The 27,373-nt window shown below is 42.5% G+C and overlaps 1 protein-coding gene across 1 annotated transcript in view; it reads left to right on the plus strand.

Annotated features, from left to right (window-relative positions):
• Window positions 1-1,219: 1,219 nt before the first annotated feature.
• Window positions 1,220-27,373, plus strand: part of gmds (GDP-mannose 4,6-dehydratase) — a 625,969-nt gene continuing 599,815 nt past the window's right edge. Inside the window, exon 1 of the mRNA XM_048547800.2 lies at window positions 1,220-1,525. Coding sequence (XP_048403757.1) covers window positions 1,421-1,525 — 105 coding nt within the window. The 5' untranslated portion in view covers window positions 1,220-1,420. The remainder of the gene's footprint in view (window positions 1,526-27,373) is intronic.

A 27,373-nucleotide genomic window follows, 5' to 3' on the forward strand; every position in this document is an offset into this window, starting at 1 on the left:
GAAGACCTGTGAACAATCAATCCTTGTGATGCATTGGCAGCGTTCCTACGTCTGGGCCAAGAGGCCTGAGTTTAAGTCCGAGCTTACTCCAGGTGTGTGTAAACAACATCTCTAAAAAGTAATATTTGGAAACGATTCTATGTGCTCTCGTAGCACAATGGTAGTGCTCCTTCCTCTCGACCAAGAGGTCTGGGTTCAAGTCCCGCCTGCTCCAGAATGGACTTCTCTGAACAAGTTGATTAGAAAGCCTAAAAAAAAATCGACGGAGTGAAGAAACTGGACGTTAGTTAGCTCTTCTTTCTCTCCAACAAATGCTGCCAGACCTGCCGAAACTCTCCAGCAATTTCGGTTTCGGTCTGTCATGACAAAGCCACCTACTCTGCAATGGAGAGAGATAATGGGAACTGCAGATGCTGGAGAATCCAAGATAATAAAGTGTGAAGCTGGATGAACACAGCAGGCCAAGCAGCATCTCAGGAGCACAAAAGCTGACGTTTCGGGCCTATAGACCCTTCATCAGAGAGGGGGATGGGGTGAGGGTTCTGGAATAAATAGGGAGGGGGGAGGCGGACCAAAGATGGAGAAAAGAAGATAGGTGGAGAGGAGACTATAGGTGGGGAGGTAGGGAGGGGATAGGTCAGTCCAGGGAAGACTGACAGGTCAACGAGGTGGGATGACGTTAGTAGGTAGGAGATGGAGGTGCAGCTTGGGGTGGGAGGAAGGGATGGGTGAGAGGAAGAACAGGTTAGGGAGGCGGAGACAGGCTGGGCTGGTTTTGGGATGCAGTGGGGGGAGGGGATGAGCTGGGCTGGTTGTGTGATGCAGTAGGGGGAGGGGACGAACTGGGCTGGTTTTGGGATGCAGAAGGGGAAGGAGAGATTTTGAAGCTGGTGAAGCCCACATTGATACCATTGGGCTGCAGGGTTCCCAAGTGGAATATAAGTTGCTCTTCCTGCAACCTTCGGGTGGCATCATCGTGGCACTGCAGGAGGCCCATGATGGACATGTCATCTAAAGAATGGGAGGGGGAGTTGAAATGGTTCGCGACTGGGAGGTGCAGTTGTTTATTGCGAACTGAGCGGAGGTGTTCTGCAAAGCGGTCTCCAAACCTCCGCTTGGTTTCGCGTGGGTGAATAAGACCGAAGCGCATTCACCCACTTGTGCATGCACCTCCCGTGCTGGTGGGGTCGTTGTCTCTGGAGGAGAGTGGCGCAGACGCATATGGGGCTGGAGTGGAAGGCGGCCTGTTGCTAGGGGCGGTACCGGCACTTTTCAGACGGTTGCCAACCGAGGCTGGGGCGGGGCGGCGGCTTCCTTCACTACGCGGAAGTGCGAGTAGGTACACGGGGACGTGGAGGTGAAGTGAAACGAAACTTGTGAGATTCAGCAACGAGCCCCGGGGGAGTCCACGCTGGCAGCGATGAATGAGCATCAAGCGGCGGCGGGAGGTGACAGTCCGGCCCCATCAGTTGGAGATGCCGTCGGCAAGAGGAAAGTAGCCATCATCACCGGCATCACTGGACAGGTACATCACTCATTCACATGCCGGCATCCAAACTGTGTCTGCCAAATAAAACGCGGGTGCTGGAGATCTGAAACAAACGCAGAGAATGCCGGACCCACTCAGCAGGTCTGGCAGCCTCTGTGGAGAAAGGAACGCTTAACGTTTCGAGTCCAGTTTGACTCTTCTATGGAACTAAGTGCTCATCGGGATCTGCTCCTCACTGACTGGTTATGCAGCTCGCTCACCGCCCGTCCACCCCCGCCTCACGTCCAGTGCTCCAAATAAGTTAAAATTCTTCTCTGAACAGGTGTCATGTGTAGTTGTAGGATTTCTTTGCATGGCGTCGGTTTTATGAATTGACGCCGTTACAAGTTTACCTCATCTCACTGTGGCAGGTGCAACATGTGTAACCGGTTTTGTGTTTGTAGCATCTTGTTTTATGATATAAATGTAGCTTTATCTTACATTGTGATACATTGAGTGCTGAAGTGCTTGGGGGTGGGAGGGATTTAAATCTATTTGTAAAGGGAGAGGTGCAGCAGGGCACAGCAGTGGAGTGAAGCCAGGTGCTTATCAAAAAGCACACATTGTCTTTATGCAGACCTTAACTTATAATAAAACATCTCAAGGCACTTTAGTGGAATGTAAAAAAAACAAAATATAACATCATGTGGAGATATTAAATCAGATGACCAAAACCTTGGTCAAAAACGTCTGTTTAAAGAGTGTCTTAAAGGAGGAAAACAAGGCAGAGAGTAAGGTGGGAACCAGGAGTTTAATTGCCTGACAACTGAACTTAACTCCCTGTCAATGTCTTTTGGCACCACCCTGCTTCCTTGTGAGGAAGAGGCACCTGGCATACGTGCCAGACTCCATATTCCCGTTACAATGCCTCTGACCCTGAGAACAAATGGCTGGGATGATAGAGTTGAAGTATGTATATGTCTCCAGCAGATCCTGAAATGATGAGCCTGAGACTTCATGCCAGCTGCCAACCTGTCCATGGATGCAGCCAGATGGCTGCATGCTTGAGACTGGGGCACTATTGGTGTGGATGCACCCTACAGCCTCGGGATGATGAGTTCTACATTCCTTCTGTTGCTCCTGTTCCTCCCATAGACCTCTCCTGCCTGGGGCTTAGCAGGTGCCTGATCACCAGTTCTCCTTTGAATGCTAATGATCTGAGGCACTTCTTCCACAGCTAGCTGCAGAACTGTCACAGTGAGCTGCTTACCAGCTTGTGCTCTCAAACATTCTAAGGCTGACATTCTTACTGAGGTGTTGGTATCTGAGCTGATGGCAGTGGGGGATGCAGCCTTGCTGATGTTTCCTTTGTGGCATTGGAAATCTTTTCCTGAGAGGTCAAGGAGGTGGCATCTGGCAGAGTGGGCCACTTCTCAACTGGAGTTGTAGACTGAGATCTGCAACAACAAAAAGTGAAAAATAGTTAGTTGCCAATATTTAGTTATGTGCAATGATTGACACTGGCAATGGGGTTAATTTGAGAGTTGTAATAGAGTGAAGCATAGCCCTTGTTTGGCAAGTATGAATGCCTTGGTGGCTTTGCAGGAACACTTCCACCTTCTCCAGCAAGGGACAGATTTCCCTTATCATAGTGGGTGAGGAGCCTGATGTTGGGTGATTGTACATCGATCGATGCCTTTTTTTACCCTTTAGTCAGCTACTTTCTCCTGGAATGAGAGAAAGGGAGAGATTGAATGATATGAAAGTGGTTGGCATAACAAAGCCATTGGTACTGGCGTATGAGGTGGCATATCCCTGTTGGAGAATTGAAACATTGTTTTCTCCATCTTTGACATCTTTTGTTCAGTCATTGAGCAGGTCAACTTTGGGATGCCGGTGCTTGTCTGAGTATGCAGCAGTCTTTTAAATGTGGTGTATGCACCAAAGATGTCTAGTGAGTTGAGAGTTCTTCCAGGAACGGTGAATGATAAAAAGGGACTAAAATTGGAAGGGGGGGAGGTGCCATAAGTGTGGGTAGGTAATTGATAACTGAGTTTGGTCAGTTATGGTGCGAGATGTCACTAGATGTTGCAACAAAAAGTTTTCCAAGAAGTTGATGAACCTGAAATTTAAAAAAAAACCTGATTGAGCCCACAGTGTAATTTTACTGAGGATCAAAAATGAAAGGTAAAGTTGAGAATTTTGTATCAATAGGTAACAAAGATAAATGGCAACATAACGAAGCATTGTCGTATTAGCAGCTAAGATATTTTCTAATCAACTTGTTCAGAGATGTTATTACGTGCCCCCAGAGCAGGTGGGACTCAAACCCAGGCCAACCAGATGGCCTTTTCCTGACAGTCGACAATAGCTTCACTTGATTATTAGTTTCCAGGCTCCTTTTTAATTTGGATTCAAGTGCCTTCATTTGCCATAGGTGAGTATCAAACCCAGGTCCCCAGAAGATTATCTGCATCTCTGGATTAATAGCCTTGCTGCAATGCCACTAGTCCATTGCTTCCCCATTTTGAAACCAGACCAATACAAACAAGGTTGATTAGTGACAGGTGCAAGTTACTACATGGGATAATAAATGAGTATAATGGAAACCAATTTTAAAGATATCAGCAATAAGATTCAAGATCAAAGGTAAAGGCCATATTCTGGAGTAATAGGAAGGGAATATGGTACAATAGTGTTCCAGTTCTACAAAGGGACTATATAACAGGGTTCAAGGTCTGAATCTATTTGGATAGAGTTAAGGAAGGGCAAGGAACTATTGTCAGGTGTTTTCTTTAGGTGCCCAAGAAATCAGGAAGTGATACAGAAGCAAATTTGTCGGGAATGCTCGGAGAAACGTAAAATCAATATAGTATTAAAGTAGAGGCTTTCAATTACACTACACTAATATGGACTGGAGAAAGAACAGGTTAAGGGTAAACAGGAGGAAGAATTGCTAAAATTTAAATGGATGAACTTGCTTTACCAATGTCTCCAGTTCAACAGAAATGAGCCAGTTAAAATCTAAGTAAAATACTGCAGTGACTGGCGATAGGAAATTAAAGAAAGGAAAGTAAGAGAGAAATATGGTTCATCTGGCAGCATGTGTGGAGAAAGAAACAGAATTAGCATTTCAAGTCAAAAATAGCACTTCAGAACCCAAAAAAGATGAGGCTGCTTAGACGCTAGTTCTGGGGAATGACGTGGGGAAATGGTGTATATTTCTGTGGGTAAATGCCTTGGTAATCATGGTCACAAAATTAGGTTTAAATAATAGAAGGAGGTTATAGAAATTTCAAGGCAGATGACGTTGCTGACGTACTAAATGAATTGTTTGCCTCTCTTGACTGTGGAAGAAGCTGCTGCAAAAATCATGGTGAAAGAGGCAGTTAAGAGTTGGATGGGCTCTGATAATGAGGTATTAGAAAGGTTGATACACTGTGGAGTACCAGCTGGACCATCAGATTATAGATTGCAATCTAATTCTGCTACTGCTGATAGCACTTAGAGCCTCTTTCATTCCCAGTTTGGGTTTCTAGATCAGTTTGGGTTTCTAGATCAGTTTGGGTTTCTAGATCAGTTTGGGTTTCTAGATCAGTTTGGGTTTCTAGATCAGTTTGGGTTTCTAGATCAGTTTGGGTTTCTAGATCAGTTTGGGTTTCTAGATCAGTTTGGGTTTCTAGATCAGTTTGGGTTTCTAGATCAGTTTGGGTTTCTAGATCAGTTTGGGTTTCTAGATCAGTTTGGGTTTCTAGATCAGTTTGGGTTTCTAGATCAGTTTGGGTTTCTAGATCAGTTTGGGTTTCTAGATCAGTTTGGGTTTCTAGATCAGTTTGGGTTTCTAGATCAGTTTGGGGTTGGGCCCATTTGGCATAGTGTTGGTACCACTCAACAAGATGGAGGTTATCCTTATGTGACACAGTTGCATCTTCACAATGACTGGTAGTCATTTCTACTGACACTATTATAGATGGATGTATTAGTCACGGTTAGACTGGTGAGGATGAGGTCAAAATGATTTTTCTCTCTTGCTGGTTCCTGCACAACTTGCTAGACCATCAGGAAACTACTTGGCATAATTTATATGTTCTCCAAGTAAAGTTGTCTGAGCTGCTTAACAATGTGAGTATCCCACTATTATCTCACATTCTGCCTGTGCCTTGTATTGTTGTAATTTAAAATGATAAAAATTAGAAACTTTACCTCCAAAAAGAGAATTAAATTGATGAAATGAATATTTCCTGTTTTCATTTAAGATAATATCTCCATGAAAGAGGGACATTGTAAGGATATTGCACATATTTCCATCAAAACAAAATGAGAACAGACCTACCAACTGTAGATATAAAAATCCAAAGCAAAATACTGGTGACAGTTTTCACCCTGTGATCCCATTCTCATGTACAATATATATTTCAATGACTAGCTTTTTATGCTGGCAGGCACTAGACTGGGAATATGGTCAGTATTTCTTGTTTTGACTTTACAAGGTATTCATTTCTCTGCTTCTTGTCTCATGTGCATCTGCCCATTCCCCAAAACTCAACACCACTAATTTTCCCTTTTGTGCCTTCAGTCACTTAGGGTTGTGCACTACACCAGCATTCTTAACCCTAATGACTATCGACCTTTCTTCCCTTCTTTGGAGAGCTCTCTTAAAATCTAACTTTGTTCAAGTTTTTGGCCAGAGCTCCTAATAGCTCAATAGCTCAACCTGCATGATTTTCTTTTGATTGAGTAAATCTCTAGGAATGTTTTGTTGCTCTTAATGAATATGATACAATATCTACCTGCAGCATGTAGTGATGGTTCTCAAATATTTTTGGTTTAAGGACATTTTCTCAAATTGATTAGTGATCTGAATTTCCCCATCTAAATTATAATGCTATATGATAGTCAAAACACATTTTAATTGCAGTTTTTTTAATAAACTATATTTTTATGAAAACAAGTTTTATATATCAGCGAGACGTGATTGCTTACTCTCCTTTTGTGTTCTTCTTTTATGAGATAACAAACCCACTGTGTTGCCCATTTGGCAGTACATTCTGCTAGTACTTTGTGGGTCACATCCCATGACTTTGGAAAACCCTGGAACGCCTCTTTGGACGGTCATGAGTCTGTGGACTACAGTTTGACAAAGATTGAATATGCTGCTATTAGTGTCAGAAATGGTACTGAGATAAAAGGGTCTCATCAGTTACAATGGGGAGAGAAAATAACTTAGTGAATGAGAACAGGGTTTGAATGCTTGAAGGATGGAGTCTCAGCTAGCTAAGGAATGGCACCTCTTTGAAGAAGAAAGAATGGGGAAGAAGTGCCAGTACAATTTGGGAAGGACAGTGTGAGGGGTTGGAGGGGGCATTGGGATGATTGAGTATCTAAGGGAAGAAATGGTATGATCTTGGAATAAATAGGATAATGGAGAAGAGCATCATCTTGGAGAGAAAACTGTTTGAATTGATTTTTGGCAATGAGAGGAAGTTGGAAGTTAATTCTGTATTATGTCTGTGTAAACAGGATCTGCAAATAATAAAGTTATATGAACAGATGAGCTGAGAGTAGGAGGAGGCCACTTGCCTCTTGTTTCACGCCACTATTTCATGAAATCATGGTTGATTGGGTTAAGGCCAAAAACCCACTTTTTTGGCCACCCTCTATATCCTTATTAGTCAATATTTGATCTACGTCTGTCTTTTTTAAAAAATCATTGATCTGCCTCCCCATTTTGATGAAGAGTTCCAAAAACACTCAATCCTCCGAGAAACAAATTGTCCTTTTTTCTGTCTTAAATATTAGATCCCTTATGTTTGAGACAGTAAAAACTGCCGATGCTGGAGTCAGATGACAGTGTGATGCTGGAGGAACACAGCAGGCTAGGCAGCATCAGAGGAGCAGGAAAGATGACGTTTCGGGTCAGGATCCATCTTCTAAATTGTACCCTGAGCTCTAGTCTTTCCTGCGAGTGAAAACATCTTATTTGATTTACCCTGTCAGGTCCCCTCAGGATCTTGTGTGTTTTAATAATATTGTCAATCATTGTATTTACAGGAGTTTAAAAGAGATTCAACATTTTTAATTTTTCCTGTTATGATACCTCCTTATCCCAGCTAAATGTGGCTAGATGTTTCCGCACAAAGTTTGACTTAATCTTTGGAAGAATGGTGGTCTGATTGGCCTTTGAAACTCCAACTGTTACGTTTGTGGTTATTTGTTTGTGGAATAAGACTCTCTAAAATGTGAAGTATGGTAAATCTGTAATTTTTGCTTTTAAAAACTCAAAACATTACATAAAATTGGAGTGAATAGTCAGTCTGAAAACAAATCACTTGAGCCAACTAGAATGTGCTCATGTTTATATTTCCACTTCCTGTCAATCGATGTAATAACAGCCTACCGGCATATCTTTCTATTTCATTTTCTCTTGTACACATCACCCACCATCTTGGGTACTGCAGCTGATACAGGTGTGGAAATTGAAATCAATTCCACACATTATGGACAAATTTGGTGTTCTTTTAAACCCTTCTGAAGCTACAGGTGGTGTGTGAGCTCATCACTTTGGACTCTTCCTGAAAGATTTGGCTCTTATTTTGTTTTACTTATTTGCAAAAAAAATTCATTTCTATATATTGCAGTATACTTCTCGTTCCAGGCTTTTGTTTGTGTTTTCACTTTTCTAAGTAGAAGTGAATGAATGTTAGGTATTTCTTTACCTTAAGTTAGAAAACCTTTTTCACTACTTGGCTTCATATGTCACTAGGTTATAATCATCAGCTTATAATTGTTTCGTTGTCATCTTTTGAGCCTTGTCTCCGGTGTTAAAAAACTGCCAGTCAGCTTTTGCTATTTTTCAAGGTTATCCTATATCTATGTGACCTGAGGCTGTATGGAATGCACCTAACTGGCAACAAAGGTAAGATGCTTCCACATTCTAATCATCTTAAAATGGTGCATTCTGGTCTCAAGATCATGGATCCAAATTCAAATTTACTAGACATTTTTTTAAAATTAGCAGGAGAATGTTGGTACCTGTGCACTGTACTATCATCCAAGTTACCTTATCAACATTGGTTTTTTTTGGCAGACACCATTTTACAGAAGCACACCATGTAAAGTACTGCTTATAAATTTTTAAATGCTGGTTTTCACTGATGGCTCAACTGGTTGAGTTAGGACCATTAAAAAGCTACGTAGGTCCCAATTTAACTTAATGAGAGAGCTGATTTTTGCTTGGATACAGTTCAGGGACATGTTGGTTTCTCAGGTTGTGGGGTTTGTAACATAGCATTATGTTAAACCTGTCAAGTACATGTGATGAAATTTCTTGTGTTGAAGCATGAAAATCCTTGTCGTAGGGAGCAATGAAGACTATTGCATCTTTTAAACGGAGATGGCACAAATATTTGAAGCAGGTGATACAATGCTAATAGGAGAAGGTGACGTTTGATCAGGTTTGGATTGCTGAAACAGCGAACGCAGAACAATGGACAGAATTTAATATGACTAATGTGTGTTTAGCCCTGTGTTGTTTCTGAGGAGATAGCCCAATTAGATTTAACAGGTTGGCAGTTGGGCATCTCCTGGGAAACAGGACATGCGGTATAGTGAAACAAAATTTCTTTGTGCATGAACTCTGTTCAAAGATTTTAATCTGTTATATATGCAAACAAACTTCTGTCAATAACCACATCAAAGATGTTCAGTTCTTTAATAGCCTTTTTAAACTGTCAATCCAATATGTACTTCAACAACTCTTACCCTACACTTGAGGTGCTGAAATCAGGGCTTTTAGATCTTTTGAAAATCAAGCATTCAGGGTGAATGCAGTATTAAAAGCCCTTGACAAATCACAGAAGAATACTCTATTAAAATTGTTTGGAAAGACAGCAATTTATTTGCATCCTACAGCATATGGTTTTTCAATTAAATCTGTACAGTAACCAGTGTTTTATTTTTATAAGAGATAGTAAGAACTGCTGATGCTGGAGTCTGAGTTAACAAGGTGCAGAGCTGCAGGAGCTCAGCAGGCCAGGCAACTTCAGAGGAGCAGGAAAGCTGATGTTTTGGATCCAGACCCTTCAGAAATGGGGGAGGGGGAAGGAGGGTCTGAAATAAATAGAAAGGGGGGGTATTGGGTGGATAGTGGGGCAGATAGGTAGGAGGGAAGATGGACAGGTCAAGGAGGCGGGGATGAAACCAGTAAAGATGAGTGTCAGTAGGAAGTTGGGATGGGGGTTGGTCAGTGAGGAGGGAGGGGTGGGTAGGTGGGAGAGAAGACACAGGTCAAGGAGGCAGGAATGAGGAGGGTGCTGGTCTTGGGAGGAGGGTGGGGGTGGGGAGATTTTGAAGCTCGTAAAGTCCACATTCAGACCATTGGGTTATAGGCTTCCAGGGCGGAATATGAGGTGCTGTTCCTCCAGTTTCCGGGTGTCATTGTTGTGACACTGAAGGAGGCCCAGGATGGACATGTCACCCAGGGGGCGGGGAGGGGGAATTGAAGTGTTTCACGACAGGAGGTGTTGTCGTTTGTCGCAGACTGAGCGTAGGTACTCCACAAAGTGGGCTCTGAGCCTCTGCTTGGTCTCCCCGATGTAGAGGAAGCCACATCAGAGATAGCGGATACGATAGACCGTGTTAGCGGATGTGCATGTAATCATTTGTTTAACGTGGACAGTAATTTTGGGGCTTGGGATGAAGGTGTAGGGGCAGATGTAGTACCTCCTGTAGTTGCAGGGAAAGGTGTCGGGGAGTGTGGAGCAGACGAGGGAGTCGTGGAGGGAGCAGTCCCTCTGGAAGACAGATAAGGGTGGGGAGGGAATATATAGTCTTCATAGTGGGCTCAGATTGCAGGTGGTGGAAATGGCAGAGACTGATGCGTTGAATCCGGAGGTTAATGGGGTGATATGTGAGCACAAGGGGAATTCAAAATGACAACACCTCCCACCGTGAACCATTTCAACTCCCCCTCCCACTCCCTGGATGACACGTCCATCTTGGGCCGCCTCCAGTGTCACGTTGAAGCTGTCTGGAAAGTGGAGGAACAGCACCTCACATTCCACCTTGGAAGCCTACAAACCAATGATCTCAGTGTGGGCTTTACAAGGTTCAAAATCTTCCCACCCCCGACCTCATCCCAAGACCAACCACCCCTCTCATCTCCGCTTCCTTGACCTGTCCATCTTCTCTCCCACCTATCCACCCCTCCCTCCTCACTGACCAATCCCCATCCCAACTTCCTACTTTAAACTCACCTTTACTGGCTTCATCCCCACCTTCTTGACCCGTCCGTCTTCCCTCCTGCCTATCTGCTCCACTATCCATCTTCTATCACCTCTTTCCCCCCCGCCCCTTCTATATATTTCAGACCCTCCTTCCCCTCCCCCATTTCTGAAGAAGGGCCCAGACCCGCAACATTACCTTTCCTGCACCTCTAATGCTGCCTGGCTTGCTGTGTTCCTCTAGCTCCACACTTTTTTTTTATTTTCATAAACTGTACATGATTTTCTTGTAGTTAAGGGGCTAGTAAATTAAGTAGCTTAAGGTCAAGATGCTTCAGCAAACCGTAACTGCCTTGTAAGTGTGTTAATGCCTACTCAATAAATGCAGGTCTGAAACCAGAAAGGGCTGAAAATTGCAGTGGGTCAGGCAGCATTAGTGGAGAGAGAGCAAGCTAACTTTTGAATCTAGATAACTCTTCATCAGAGCTGGCATGAAATGTATAGGAGGCTTCCTCCACATTTCACGTCAACTCTGATGAAGAGTCATCGAGATTCTTTCTCACTGTCGTGGATGTTGCCTGTTGCCTGATCTGCTGTTTTCCAGCATTTTTTGGTTTCAGTACAGATTCCAGCAACTGCAGTAGTTTGCTCCAGTAAGTGCAGAATTCCCCCACAGGGTACTCTAGCCTAATGGCTTTGGGACAATGAAAATGTTTACACTAATTTCTGCTGAGTTCAGGTTTCCAGCCTATGTAGTTTACTTTGACACTGTTGGCAAGAATCTATTGGAAATGAGCCCGGAACCTCCATGTCCGGGGTTCACCTGACGTTTCTAAAGGTCTTTGCCTTTGGCCCAACTTCAAAAATCCATGCCCTATTCTCTGAATTTCCTACTCTAACTTTTCTCATTTTAATAAAAACCTGATAGTTGTGAATGATTAGGCCAACAGCTTGGACAGCCCAGCTGCCTGTAGTCAAACTAGCCAGTGGATCCTTCTGTCATCAAGTTATGGGCTGAGGAACCACCTTTCACTCTCACGTTCAGCTTATAAAATTCACCCCACTTTTGCAGAAATGCAAAAACTGTTGGAAAGAAATTACAGTAATTCAACATAGTCTATGATGGCCCTGAATGTGGAACTTGTCATTTCATTGTCGTACCAACTGCGTTCTATCATTGAGACCTGGAACATAATAGCAAAGGTGTCAGACAGTTTGGTTTTGTCTGCAAAAGACACAGGGCACAATTTTGGAGATAACATATCACCAATGAAGAAGTGCAGTGGACTAGTCAAAGGCACCCACAGAATATCATGACCGAGATTAAGAAGACATAGAACATTAGAGCGCAGTACAGCCCCTTCGGCCCTTGATGTTGCGCCGACCTGTAAAACCAATCTGAAGCGCATCTCAACTACGCTATTCCATTATCATCCATATGTTTATCCAATGACCATTTAAATGCTCTTAAAGTTGGCAAGCCTACTACTGTTACAGGCAGGACATTGCACACCCTTATTACTGAGTAAAGAACCTACCTCTGACATCTATCTGTATCTATCACCCCTCAATTTAAAACTATGTCCCCTCATGCTAGCCATCTCCATCCAAGAAAAAAGGCTCTCACTGTCCACCTTATCTAATTCTCTGATCATCTTATGTCTTTATTAAGTCACCTCTTAACCTTCTTCCCTCTAACGAAAACAGCCTCAAGTCCCTCAGCCTTTCCTCATAAGACCTTCCCTCAATATCAGGCAACGTCCTGGTAAATCTTCTCTGCACCTTTTCCAACGCTTCCACATCCTTCCTATAATGCAGCAATCAGAACTGTACGCATTACTCCAAGTGCAGCTGCAACATGACCTCATGGCTCTGAAACACTATCCCTCCACCAATAAAACCTAACGCACCATATGCCTTCCTGACAACCTTATCAACCTGGGTGGCAACTTTCCGGGATCTATGCACATAGACACCGAGATATCTCTACTCATCCACATAAGCAAGAATCTTACCATTAGCCCAGTACTCTGTATTCCTGTTACTCCTTCCTAAGTGAATCACCTCACTTTTCTGCATTAAACTCCATTTGCCACCTCTCAGCCTAGCTCTGCAGCTTATGTGTCCCTCTGTAACATGCAACATCCTTCTATACTATCTACAACTCCACCGACTTTATTGTCATCAGCAAATTTACAAACCCATCCTTCTATGGCCTCATCCAGGTCATTTATAAAAATGACACACAACACTGGCCCCAAAACAGATCCTTGTGGTACACCACGAGTAACTGAACTCCAGGATGAACATTTCCCATCAACCACCGCCCTTTGTCTTCTAGCTAGCCAATTTCTGATCCAAACTGCTAAATTATCCTCAATCCCGTGCCTCCATATTTTCTGCAATAGCCTACTGTGGGGAATCTTATCAAACACTTTACTGAAATCCATATACACCACATCAACCGCTTTACCTTCATCCACTTGTTAGGTCACCTTCTCAAAGGATTCAGTAAGGTTTGCGAGACACGACCTATCCTTCACAAAACAGTGTTGACTATCCCTAATCAAATTATTCCTTTCTCGGTGATTATAAATCCTAGATATCTCTTATAATCCTTTCCAACACTTTACCCACAGCTGAAGTAAGGCTCATTGGCCAATAATTACCAGGGTTGTCTCTACTCCCCTTGTAGTCCCCTTGTTCAAGATTTGCTATCCTCCAGTCTTCTGGCACTATTCCTGTAGACAACGACGACATAAAGATCAAAGCCAAAGGCTCTGCAATCTCATCCCTAGCTTCCTAGAGAATGCTAGGATAAATCCCATCCAGCCCAGGGGACTTATCTATTTTCACACTTTCCAGAATTGCTGACACCTCCTCTTTATGAATCTCAATCCCATCTAGTCTAATAGCCTGTATCTCAGTATTCTCCTCAACAACATTGTCTTTTTCTTGTGTGAATACTGATGTAAAATATTCATTTAGCACCTCTTCTATCTCTTCGGACTCACCGCACAGCTTCCCACTACTGTCCTTGACTGGCCCTAATCTTACTCTAGTCATTTTTTATTCCTGACATACCTATAGAAAGAGTTAGGATTTTCCTTGATCCTACCTGCGAAAGACTTCTCGTGTCCCCTACTGGCTCATTTTGGCTCTCTCTTTAGGTCCTTCCTGGCTAACTTGTATCTCTCTCGCGCCCTAACTGAGCCTTCAAGCCTCATCTTTACATAAGCCTCCTTCTTCCTCTAGACAAGAGATTCAACTTCTTTAGTAAACCACTGTTCTCTCACTCGACCACTTCCTCCCTGGTGACAGCAGTTTACCATCTGAAAATACACCCTGGCAGAGTGGCAGGTAGAAAAAGAAGAGGTAACTGGCCAAAGAAGACCTTGCAAAGTAGAATGAAGAGGATGTTCGAGTCAGACACCCACATGGACTGGAGCAGAGGATGTTGTCATGGTCTGTGGCTAATGCTGTAACCTAACTGCCATTGTCCTGCAAGACTTGGGGGAATTAAGTCCAAGTAAGTAAGCAAGCTGACTGAGATGACCCGATGTATTGTGGGAAATTAGGTACATTTCAGTGTCTGGATTCAATTAAGCTAATTCAACAAAGCAATTATGGCAATTTTAACAAAGGTACTGGGATGTATGTAGTAATGATTTTATTGTTTTATATTTTATAAATTTTGATTATTAAATATTTTGAAAAATTGTAGGTTAGTGGTAGCACCATGCTTCAGAAGATTTTGAAGATCTTGGAGAGGGTGCAGAAAAGGGTTGGTGCAATGATTGCATAGATCAAGACTTTGTTTGTGAAAAGATTGGAGAAACTGGGGTGGTTGTTCTTTGGGTGGGATGAGAAAAGATTTGATATGATGTTCAAAATCATGACTAGATGGTAGTAGAAACTTTTCCAATTAGTTGAAAAGTCCAGAAATAGAGAACACTGATTTAAGGGAGATTGACAAGGAACAAATGGCAACGTGAAGGAAAACCTTTTCATACAATAAACAGTTTTGGCTTTGGATGCACTGCCGTGAAATGGCGGTGCTGGCAGATTGCATGCAGGTTTTCTAAAGGGCATTAATAAGTACTTAAAGGCCAACAAACTTGCGTGACTGTGAGGAAAGAGCAGGGAAGTACGTCTGTCTGGATTTCATTTGCACTGAGCTGGTACGGATATGACAAGCAAAATGGGTACAACACAGAAGGAAGCTATTCTATAATTTCCTTCTAAGCAGCAAAAACAAGCAATGTACCTAATCACGGTTTTTCTGCCTTATTAGTTAAGTAACAATTTGTTTTTGTTGCACATTGAAACTGGCTGTTGATGGCCCTCCAGGTTTGATGCTGAAAGTCTTGGTAGGATTACCATAATTGAGACAGATTGAGTTGGAACACTTCTGAATTGGTCTACCTTGGTAGAAAGTGCTTTATGACCCACTTTACATTTCAGGGTGCCCAGGATAGGGTTGGGCCTACCACCTGCTGAAGCTGAACAAAGATGGCCTCAGGCATGAAAAACCCATGAGTTAGTATGTTAAAGGGGCCATGGTGTGGGCAGGGGACATGGAAAGGCCATGTTAAGACCTTTTCAACTTGCTTTTCAAAGAGTTCTCAACTCAAGACTGTAGCTGATGAATTATCTCATGCTCCTGAGCCATGTCATGGAAGAACTGGCTCCACCCCATGCAAATTGCAGAGTGCTAGGGGATGTCTAACCCCACAATGGAGGTGACTCTGGCAGCTTGCTAACTGCACCCTTCTCCCATGCAAGTGAAAATTTGGGGAAACAGGAATGGTGGGTGGAAATCTTGGAATCCATTCCGATCCACTATTTTTAAAATAAGTTATCCCTCCACTCCAACATGCCTAAGGGACATGAAAATTCAGTGGTTTCAGAACAGCTCCTCATTGCAAACTTCTGTTCAATTTAATCTGCTTGAATTTTATTTTTTAATTCTCTGCAAATAAACCTGAATTTTGGTGATTTGCATTTCTGTACATTCACATTTGATCAGTCATTGTCTGAAAATAGAAAATAACGCTCAATGTTTTGAGCAAGGGCTGTAGTCAGAATGCCAGAAACTTTTACTGAATAATCATACTTCCAGCATTGCTGCAAACTTAAAGAAAAGTCATGCCAATCAAAGGTGTTGCACTCCATTTGTATTCTACAATCTTATGTGCTTTAATTAATTTTATTTTTATTTTTATTCATTCATTCATGAGAATAAGACCTCACTGTCTTGGCCAGCATTTATTGCCAACCCCTCTGCCTTTGAGAAGATGATATGAGCTCATTTCTCCAGCACCTACACATGCACATTCAGATCTGATAGGTAGGGAGTTCCAGGATTTTAATCCAGTGAAGGGACAGTGATATAGTTTCAAATCAGGATGATGTGTGGCGTGGATGGGAACTTGCAGATGTTAGTGTTCCTATGCAGATGCTGCCCTTGTCGTTTCGGGTAGAAAAGGCAGTAGTTTAGGTAACTGCCTCTCTGAGGAACCATGATGAATTGCTGCAGGATTGCTTATAAATGGTACACATTGTTGTCACTGTCACAGATGAAGGGAAGGAATGTTGAAGGTGGTGGATTGGGCGGCATTCAAGTAGGTTGTTTTGTCCTGATTGTTGTTGAGCTTGGAGTCCAAGTCATACAACACGGAAACAGACCCTTTGGCCCAACGTGTCTGCTCTGACCAGACATTACAATCTGATCTAGCCCCGTATGCTAACATTTGGCCCAAATCCCTCTAAACACTTCCTATTTGTGTACCCATCCAAATGCCTTTTAAATGTTGTAATTGTACCCAATTTCACCACTTCCTCTGACAGTTTGTCCCGTAAATGCACCAATCTCAGCAAGGAAAAAGTTACCCCTCGGGCCCTTTTAAAATCTTTCCCCCTCACCATAAACCTATGCCGTGTAGTTTTGTACTCCCCCCACCCTAGGGAAAAGACCTTGGCTATTCACCCTTTCTATGCTCCTCATAATTTTATAAACCTCTATAAGGTCTCCCCTCAGTCCCTGAACCTCCAGCCTACTCGCCCTTTCCCCATAACTCACATCCTTGTAAATCTTTTCTGCACCCTGAAGTTTAACAACTTTCCTATCGAAGGGTGACCAGAATTATATGCAATATTCTAAAAGTGGCCTCACTGATGTTCTGTACGACTGCAACAAGGCATCCCAACGCCTGTACTCGATGCACTCACCAATAAAGGCAAGCATGCCAAATGTCATCACCACTCTGTCTACCTGCAATTCCACTTTCAAGGAACTATACACACGTACCCTTGGGTCTCTTTGTTTGGCAACATTCCCCAGAGCCTGACCTTTGAGGCATATTGGAGCTGTGCTCATCCAGGCTAATTGGGAGTCCAGTCAAGTCACTGTGGTCTTATCAGACCATAGGGCTTTGTTTTCATTAGAGAGGCGATTGGTGGTGATTTAACCTGAGGGTCACCATACCTCATGCGAGGGGAGAGGTTGAGAAGGAGAGTCTTTCATGGTAACCTTAGCCGCTGATGGGAGTTGAACTCACGCTGCTGGTGTCAGATTGCTTTGCAAACCAACTGGCCAGCCAGCTGAGATAAACTGATCCCACTAGTTGGGTGTATTCCATCACTTTCCTGACTGTTGCCTTGTAGGGTGTTTACAGGCATTAGGAGGACAGACAGAATCCCGAGTCTGTCTAGGTCCAAAACTTCAGCTTTTGTGCTCCTAAGATGCTACTTGGCCTGCTGTATTCATCCAGCCCCATACTTTGTTAGCCCTAATCTGTGACGTGCTCATAGAACCAACAATATATTGTGGCAATATCGATGATACCATCCAGACTATTGATAGTGGGGGAGTTCAGTGATGGTAATGCCATTGAAAGTGAAGGGCTTAGTGGTGTTTCTGGTATGTATGCCTGCACTTTTTGAACCATTGGTCTCCCGGCCTGGTGGAACTGGGGTATGCCAGTTAGATTTTGTTTTAATCAATCTGTTCAGAGATGCTATTACACACCTCTGGAGGAGGCGGGACTTGAGCCCAGGCTTCCTGACTCAGATAGGGACACCACTACAGTGATGTAAGAACCCTTCAGGCCATGTGGTTACAAATTATGATAGAATACAATTCGGCTACTGCTGATGGCCCACACAATCTCTTGGATACTGAATTTTGAGTGGCTAGATCCCTTGCTAGTCAACCTCCATCGTGTTGTTTGGGAGGCTATCTTCAGCACAATAGCTGCGTGGTGATTGTTTCTATCGATATTGTCTGTAATGATTGTAACAAGGTAAGCTTCTGATGGATAAGAGCAAAATAGGATAAATGGATTATAATTAATTCTCCTACAGTCAAGTTCAACTACCTCTTTTCAGATGCTTGTAGATGTTTTTCTTCGAAGATTTCACATGAAGCTTAGTAATTTGAAAAAAAAAACAGGAAAGTAATTGTCACTGAGTTTATAAATCAATTTTAAGTGCATATTTCAATCACATGAGGTGCATGTATTTGAGTTGATATAGTTTTACTCCTTTCTCAAGTGGACTGCTTGGAAACCAAAACAAATCTCATTAAGGTTAGAAATTATTTCTGAGATTGAAGCTAGTTTTCAGCTCTAGAATGAAAATAACCAGTATCAGCTGAAACTTTGACAGTGCATCAGTTACAAAAGAACTCAGTTATGAACTAGAATGTTATGTCACTCTTATTCCCTTGCATTATTTTATGTCTAATCTATAATGAAAATGCAAAGTAAATCTACAGAAGTATCATTTTGCCTCTGTAATGAAGTAACTTCTGGAAAACACAAGCATTATTTCCAGTTTATAATGTACTGTTGCAGCAAAGGTTATTAGAAACTGAAATTGTAGTCTTTCATCAATGTGCTGCTGTGTACACATTGGTAAGACTGTGTAATTTTCAGATTGCTAACATTGAAACAGGCTAAAGTTTTGCCATTCTTAAACCTTCAGATGAATCTCGCTTTTGCTGTTTTGGCTATACAGTTTACCGTCATTGAGCACAGAGTGCAGTAATTAGTTAAAGTTGAATTTGGAATTTAATACCATTAATATCCTGACATGATGTCTGTGCAATGCAGGCAGAGCTGCAAATGAATAAATACCATGAACCATTGGCAGCTTTTTGGACATTTTGAAAGGAAATACTCCCCTAAATTTCCAACAAATTGTTCTCGTACAATATTTTATAATGAAGATATCATTGCTTCAGTACTGGTGATTGTAGTTGTCAAGTGTCAGTTTTATCCTGTAGCCTCACCATGTTATAGTGGGACACTAAAATTGCTAACTGGAAACCAGGGTATTTGAGGGAGTTCCTGTTATTGTCTTGGATTAGATGCCAAGCTTGGTGTAGAAGTTTATTTTCGAGACCAGTTCTGAAATACACATTCTTTAAAATTGTTTTCTTAAAGAAGCTGCGCTTTAAATTAAATTGACCAATACAAGGATGTTTATACATAAGTGTGCCATCATATATTTTCTATTATTTGGACTATAGGAAATTTATACATATTTCCTTTAGAATTCATAAAATTATTTTTGTCAGTCCTTTTGATGAATCCCTATTTTAATGTACAGGCGCCATCCATTAGTGCTTGCATCAAGTTGGCACTCATTATTACTGCACCACTTGTCAAGGCTGTAGTGGTGGATGTACTGTGCTAGACAGATTTTGTTTTAGAAGGTAAGTGCTGGAGAAACTCAGCAGATTTGGCAGCATCTGTGGAGAGAGAAACAGTTAATGCTTTGAGTCCCTTATGACTTCTCTTTATAACTGAAAGGACCTTGAAAATGATTGGTTTACTTGCGGTTGAGAAAAGGGAGAGGAGGAGCAAGTGGAATTCTCCACTCTGTAACTACTACTCTATATGGTACCTTCTCACACAATGACAGAAGGTGTAAGTGTTTTGTTTGGAATGTGTGCCGTGGATTCTGGATGAAAACAGTATAATAGACTTTAAAGTCCCTGCACGAGGAAGGGAAAATTAGCAGTCAGGGCTCACAATGTCATTGCTGTTTAATGCAACAAACGAACCAGTGTCTGCTGTATTGCTTCTCATGACCAAGTAGCATCTACATGTATAAGTTGAAGCTAAATAGTGATCAGGAATTGAAACTGCGCCTGTTTTTCTTTTACTCAAATTGAGAGCGTAAATCAATTTAACAGCAGAACAAATATATTTTAGTAAATGAGAAGACCCTATTTTCACTTACTCTAACTACATTGGCCTGTCTGATCATTTTTAATTTTGTATATTAGAAATACAAATTCATTTGAAATTTAAGGAACCTTGTATTCTTGCTGCGTGTCGTTTGTTGATTTACATAATGATTAGCCTTTTAGTCTTAGCTCAAAGTTGCATGATATGCAGCTGTAAACTTCATATAAATTCATGTTTGCATGATGAAATATGGAAGTGTTTTATTGAGTGGAATGTTAGTATGAAGCCATCAGTTGAGTGCACATTGGATATCTTGGCATTGGCCCTGCCTAATTTCATATTGTTTAGTTTTAATGGCACCTTGAGAGCAGGAGGCCAAGTTCCCAATATGCCCTTCCATTGAAATGAGACTGAAAAGATGGGAAGTTTAATTTTTTAATAAAAAAAATCGATGGCCCAAATTTGCAGTTTGGGTTGTACAGCCAGAAGTCAACATGGCCAGGGCTGTCATGGAACATATCAGAAATGTTATCATACTTTTCTCATTTTTTTGATAGTAAACAAAAATATGCTATCAATTCAATCTTACACTTTTACATTTTTTTTTCTAAATTGGCTTAATGAAGATTACAGATGTTTTATAATCAACCTGTTCAGAAACATTATTGCACACTTCTGAACAGGTGGGATTTGAACCCCAGTTTACCTGGCTCAGAGGTAGGGCCAGAACCTTTGTTAAAATACAGTTACAGTTTCTTTATCTTGTGGCTGTGGATTGAAATTTTCCAGCTGCTGTCTACACATTTTGGATTGATAGGCAGAGAACATTTAAAAAAAAGATATGCTTCAATGGAAAATATTTGAGAATCTTAAAAGTAACTTTGAAGGGGAGACCTGGGAGATCACATGTTGACTCTTGGTGACTGCTGATTTGGTTGATTTCAGCTGAGGTGACAATAGGGTTGTTTTATCTGGCTTTAGCATTAGGGGGATGAAGTGAATATTTTCCATGTATACCCCCACCCCCAGTTCTACTTCCACTGCAGTTTTAGAGAACTTTGCAAGGTTGTTATACCTTGATACAATTAAAGTTGCCATTACTTTTGAAACACAGCACTTCTTTGTTTTCTTGGAATTCATGGGACATGTTGTGGTTTTCTGTTACAACTTTTATTTCCACCCAAAATTTAAGAATTTTCTGTAACTTTAGGCCAAATGGCACAAGTGTTCCACTCATAAGGTTCTCGCTTGGTGCAGAAACACTTCCACAACTCAATTTTAATGGTGGTGAAGAGATTTTTCCAGTCCTGTCCAGTCAATATTTTAGCCTCCAGTAAGCATTTGCCAACAAGGAACTGATTCTTGTATATAACTAGTGTATTTTCTCCATATCAGTACTCTATAGTTAATTGGATTCATTATTGTGTCAAGACTTAAAATAAGACATTAGCGAGTGAAACACTCCTGAGATTAATTAGGTGTAAGGGATGCAAAACATGAGGTTGTACATTAACAGTAAAAAAGTACAACATGCTTTTTGTTAAGCCATAGCATTGCAAAATATATTAAAATTAAAGACTTTTTTTTTGGGAAGGAAGGAGATATTGAGTCAAGACCAAGACATAACTAGTTACGGCTCCAGCGTGTTATGTCACAGAATTATAGAATATGTGCTTCTGGTTCTTATTTTTGCACGTACTTAGCACCTAGAAACACACTTGGAATTGTTGTGGTGAAAAATACTTGAGTCTTTGGGATTTTGGCCAGGTGTAGAGCAATAACCTAATATTACCTTTCCCTATTATCCCCAATGGTATTGTCGGGAAAGTGCCCTGTGGATACTTAGTATTTCTCAATTGGAATGGAGAATAATCACAACGGATGTTTTATGTTGTGCACCTAATAACCAATCATAGATAAATGGGGGACAGATTTCTGTCTACTCCATAAAGTAGCTTGGGAAAATAAACCATTGCAATGTACAGGGAAAACAAAACATGGTTCATTGTAAAAGTATTTTTACTTTCCATACTGTACGTAAAAAGCCTTTGTTTTATCATTGTTTCTGTGTGTGTAGGCCAATCTGTAAATACTAGGGTGTCTGTTTCTCTTACATTTGGTTTGATTCCAAATTTGATTTCCAATCCAAAATACCATATTAATAAGTATTACATATCTAGATACCTTGTACCTATTTGGGAATAGAAAAATAAAATGCCGTGACAAAAGCAACTTGGTTCAACAAAAAGGAGAATAAATATTTGAGTTGTTAATGTTTTTTTATTAATATTTCCCTGTAGGTATGCTATGCTATATACATTCATAGGTCAATAGTGAGGAGTGGCAGATGGAGTTTAATTTAGATAAATGAGAAGTGCTGCATTTTGGAAAGGCAAATCAGGGCAGACTTATATACTTAATGCTAATGTCCCAGGGAGTGTTACTGAGCAAGGAGACCTTGCAGTGCAGGTTCACAGTTCCTTGAAAGTGGAGTTGCAGGTAGATAGGATAGTTAAGAAGGCTTTTAGTATGTTAACCTTCATTGGTCAGTGCAGTAAGTATATAGGAGTTGGGAGATCATGTTGAGGCTGTACAGTACATTGGCTAGGCCTCTTTTGGAATACTGCATTCAATTCTGGTCCCTCCTATAGGAAGGATGTTGTGAAACTTGAAAGGGTTCAGAAAAGATTTACAAGGATGTTGCCAGGGTTTGAGCTATGAGGAAAGACTGAATAGGCTGGGGCTATGTTCCCTGGAGCTTCGGAAGCTGAGGGATGACCTTTTTAGGGATTTATAAAATCATGAGAGGCATGGATAGGGTGATCAGACAAGGCCTTTTCCCCAGGGTAGGGGAGTCCAAAACTAGAGGTCATAGATTTAAGGTGAGAGGGGAAAGATTTAAAATAGACCTCAGGGGCAACCTTTGCAGAGAGGGTGGTGTGTGTATGGAATGAGCTGCCAGAGGAAGTGATGGGGGCTGGTGCAATTTCAACATTTAAAAGCCATCTAGGTGGATATATGAATCAGGAGTGTTTAGAGGGATATGGACCAAATGCTGGCAAATGGGACCAGATTTATCTAGGATATCTGGTCAGCATGGATAAGTTAGATCGAAGGGTCTGTTTCAGTGCTGTACATCTATGATTCTATGACTGTAAATCCTTGAAGTTACGAAGTAATTAAAGGGAAAATAGTATTTTGACCAGGTGCATCCAATAGTTTCAGCAGTATTTTCACAAGTAAGAATTTTTGATTCCAAGGTGTGGAATGTTAAATTTGAGAGACGGCATAATTCTTGCTGTACACATCAAAGTTACTGCCAAAACGTCTTGAGTCCATTGCAGTGCACAGTGACTGAAGGGAAGAGCTCCTTTGTTTGGCCAACAACCTCACTCATAGAAGTACATCATTTTCCTCTTTCACACATCATCCTTTCTAAGTCTTTGGTTGAGATTACTAGATTCGTGCTAAATGCAGAGATTAGTGCTATGAGGTGGTCAAAAGCTGTCAGGAGCAGGCTTGGGGCTACCCAAATTTCTTGCAAATAAATGAGTTTGTACTTCAACTTGCTGATTTGGATTTAAACTCTGGCTAATGAATGAAACGACTGTGTATGTTTGGGATGGAATTGTAATATTGTGCTCACGTACTTCCTGGCTTGCCATAGTCCTGTGAGCTCTACTATGAAGCACTTACTGCAGGCATCGATTTTATTGCCAGTTCAATGAAGACACAGTAAAAACAACACTGTTGCTTTCAAGCTCATAACTTGTTGTCAGAATAGTTGAGATTGAGTGTTGTAAAGATGTGTGAAAGCAAAGCTGCTAGAAGCTATAAAAAAGAAATCAGAAGCATGTCACAGCTGAGATCTCTGGGTAAAACACTGGCTACAAATCTCCCTTTGTTGGCACTGGTCGGAATGACCTGGCAGATTTTCAACACAATTGCAAGCCTTTGACTTATTTAATGAACAAACCAGAGCATCAACACTGCATCACCTGCACCCCCCCCCCCCAACACCATCCCCCTCTCTCTATTTCCCAGCTCCCTTCCCTCTCCCCATTTCTGAAGAAGGGCACCAACTCAACGCCAACTTTCCTGCTTGTCTGATGCTGCCCGACCTACTGTGTTACTCCAGCTCCACGCTGTGTTGTCTCTGACTCCAACATCTGCAGTTCTTGCTATGTTTGTGTCATTTACAAACCCACTGCGAAGTCTCTTCCAAGGATGCTCACCTTAAATAAGTCGTCACCCTCCCTCTGGAAAGACCTCAGTGGATCTCTCTTCCTCTGCAACCCTCTGGTAATCTCCTCTGCTCTGAAACTCCTTGACCACATACTTAAACAAACCTGGTAATACAGCCACATCTCCTTTCGCAGTACCTGCATAAGCAGCTGGATCATCCCCAATGGACTCCAAAAAAACATTCAGGCTATCCCAATGCAGCCCTAACCGTGACAATCTCGACCTACAGAGCCTCCAGAAACTCTTTTCGCTATGGGTACTCAAGTACAAGCTCTCAGCAATGTGCGGGCATCTTCTGGCACTACAACCAACCTTACCCCAGCTCAGAGCTTCCCTCTCCCAAACCTACAAATGACCTCTTGTCTTTTTCATCCAATGCAAGATCCACACCCTCAACCAACACTTTTTCCACCCTATCTGACACTAAACTTGCTCGTGCTTATTACCAAACATTGGTCTTTTCCACGACCCCAGTCTTCCACCCTACCCAGGATCTCCCCTCAATGTGCCCAGTGTCGTTGACCATAAATTACCTTAGCTTCTCCAGCTGGCGCCTTATCACTTCCGCTGCCGCCACTTCTGCCGCTGCTGACATCACTTTGGACACTGATGTCACTGCTTCTGAGACAGTCTCCACCCCCACATCCGGCTCCGGGTCAACACCTAGCCCCAGCCCTGAATCTTGCTGGGTCTTTGCCATTCCCCCCAGACCTTCCCCTCACGGAGGATGGAAGGCCAGTCCTCACGAAGAACTCAGCTTCATTCTCCTGTGCCCTCACGTCAATGAATTCCTTTCATGTCTGGATGTCAAACTCTTTTTTTTTTTTCCTCCACCTCTATGCCTATTTCTTTAACCAAGAGTGCAACCCACACTCTATAAATCCTTTCTCCTGCCTCCAACAAACCTCATCCTCCTGAACACCATCTTACTGCCTCCTACCTTCCCTCGACTCTTCATTTCCAACTGCCATAGTGACATCGATCATCTCAATCTCTCCGCCCCCTGGCTCACTTCAGTCTCTTCCCCCATGGAATGTGCAGCTCTCTGTTCACTCTGCTCCAACCCTAACCTCACAGTCAAACCCCAACGAAGGTAGGAGGCTGTGAGATGGTGTTCAGGAGGATGAGGTTTGTTGGAGGCAGGAGAAAGGATCTGTAGAGAGTGGGTTGGAGTCTCGGTTAAAGAAATAGGCATAGAGGTGGAGGAAAAAGAGTTCAACGTCCAGACATCAATGGAATTCATTGACGTGAGGGCACAGGGGAATGATGCTGAGTGACTCAATCATGATATGGCACACTGGCCTTTACATTGCTGAAACCAGGTGTCAACACTCTGATACCACCTCCAACCGACCCCTCGATTATGACCCTGCACCTGACTACCAAAGCTCAGACCATTCATAATCTCATCACCTCAGACGACCTGCTTCCCACAGCCTCCAACCTCATGGTTCCGAACCCCACACTGTTTGTTTCTATCTCCCTCCCAAGATCCACAAACCTGACTATCCTGGCTGACCCATTGTCTCTGCCCACTCCTGCCCCACTGAATCGTATCTGCTTACCTTGACGCTGTTTTATGCCCCCTGGTCCAGGAACTACTCACCTATGCCCAGGACACTGCCCACACCTACTACCTCTTCCGAGACTTCCAATTTCCTGACCCACAATACTTCATCTTCACTATGGTCGTACAATCCTTGTGCATGTGTATTCCCTACGCAGATTTCCCTAAAAGCCTTCAGCTTCTTTGACTCCTGCAGGCCCAACCAGTGCCCCTCCACCGACACACTCTTCCACTTAACAGAACTTGCCCCTACCCCGAACAACTTCTCCTTTTTAACTCTTTGCATTTCCTGTAGACTAAGGGGGTGGCCATGGGCCCAAGCTATGCCTACCTCATCGTATGATACGTGGAACAGTGCTGGCAGTATCCCCCACTTCTTCCTCAGTTACAGCGATCACTGTATAGGCACTGCCTCGTGCTCCCACATGAAGCTTGAACAGTTCATCAGCTTTACTAACATCTTTCACCCCAACTTCAAATTCAGCTGGGCCATCTCCGATACCTCCCCCTCCTTCCTGGAACTCTGTCTTCATCTCTGGTTACTGCCTCGAAACTGACAACTGTTTCAAGCCAGCCAACTCCCACAGCTACCTGGACTACACCTCTTCTCATCCAGCCTCCTGCAAGAATGTGATTTCCCCCATTCCCAATTCCTCTGCCTTCCCCACGTTTGCTCCCAAGATGGAGTGTTCCACTCCCAGACATCCTAGATGTCCTCCAATTTTCAAGGATTGCAATTTCTGCCCTCCAGTGATCAAAAATGCCCTCAACCATTTTCTGCACTTCTCCCTCACACCCCTCCCCCCAACAAAAATAAAGACCGAATCTCCCTTATTGTCACACATCACCCCACCAAAATCTGCATCCAGCATATTATTCTCTGCCACTTTGCCACCTACAATCTGACCCCACAGCCAAAGAGATTTTCCTCCCCACACCATCTGCCTTTCGTAGGGGCCACTCACTCTGCGACTCCGTCATCTGCTCCAAACTCCCCACTAACTCCACCACACTCGGCACTTTTCTCTTCAACTGTTTCCCTTCACCAGTTTTAAAATCTCCCTACCGCTGGCCTCATCCCATCCAACACTCCCTTTCATCCCTGCTTCCTTGACCTGACACAACCTGTCCATCTTCTCTCCCACCCATCCCACTGATCACTGTCTATCTGCACTCACTTATACCATCCCACCTACTTTCCCCAGCCCCACATCTCCTCCCCCTCTATTTATTTCCCAGCTCCCCACCCCTCCCCATTTCTGAAAAAGGGTCCCAACCCAAAACGTCAACTTGCCTGCTCCTTTGCTGCCTGGCCTGCTGTGTTCCTCCAGCTTCACACCATGTTGCATCTACAAGCAGTTCCACTTTTGTAATGGTTAGACAGAAACTGTTACAAAATGCATTCTACCCTAAATTTTACTGAAAAATGAAACCAATTTGAACGTCAAAAATTTGAAAGCTTTGATGGTATAAACCCAAAGTGAATGCTAGTTAGAATATTGTGTGTTTAGTGTAGGGTTCAAAGTGAAAAGTTGATCAATATGTGTCTGCATATACACAGCTCACTGAATCTGGCAAATTTACATAATCAAAAGATGATCTGATTAACAACAAGATTGCATTAGGCTTGAGAGATCTCACAGTGAAAGTACAATAACTTGAGAGTAGAGAAACT

The sequence above is a fragment of the Stegostoma tigrinum genome, chromosome 2 (assembly GCF_030684315.1).
Source record: "Stegostoma tigrinum isolate sSteTig4 chromosome 2, sSteTig4.hap1, whole genome shotgun sequence".
Classification (NCBI taxonomy): domain Eukaryota; kingdom Metazoa; phylum Chordata; class Chondrichthyes; order Orectolobiformes; family Stegostomatidae; genus Stegostoma; species Stegostoma tigrinum.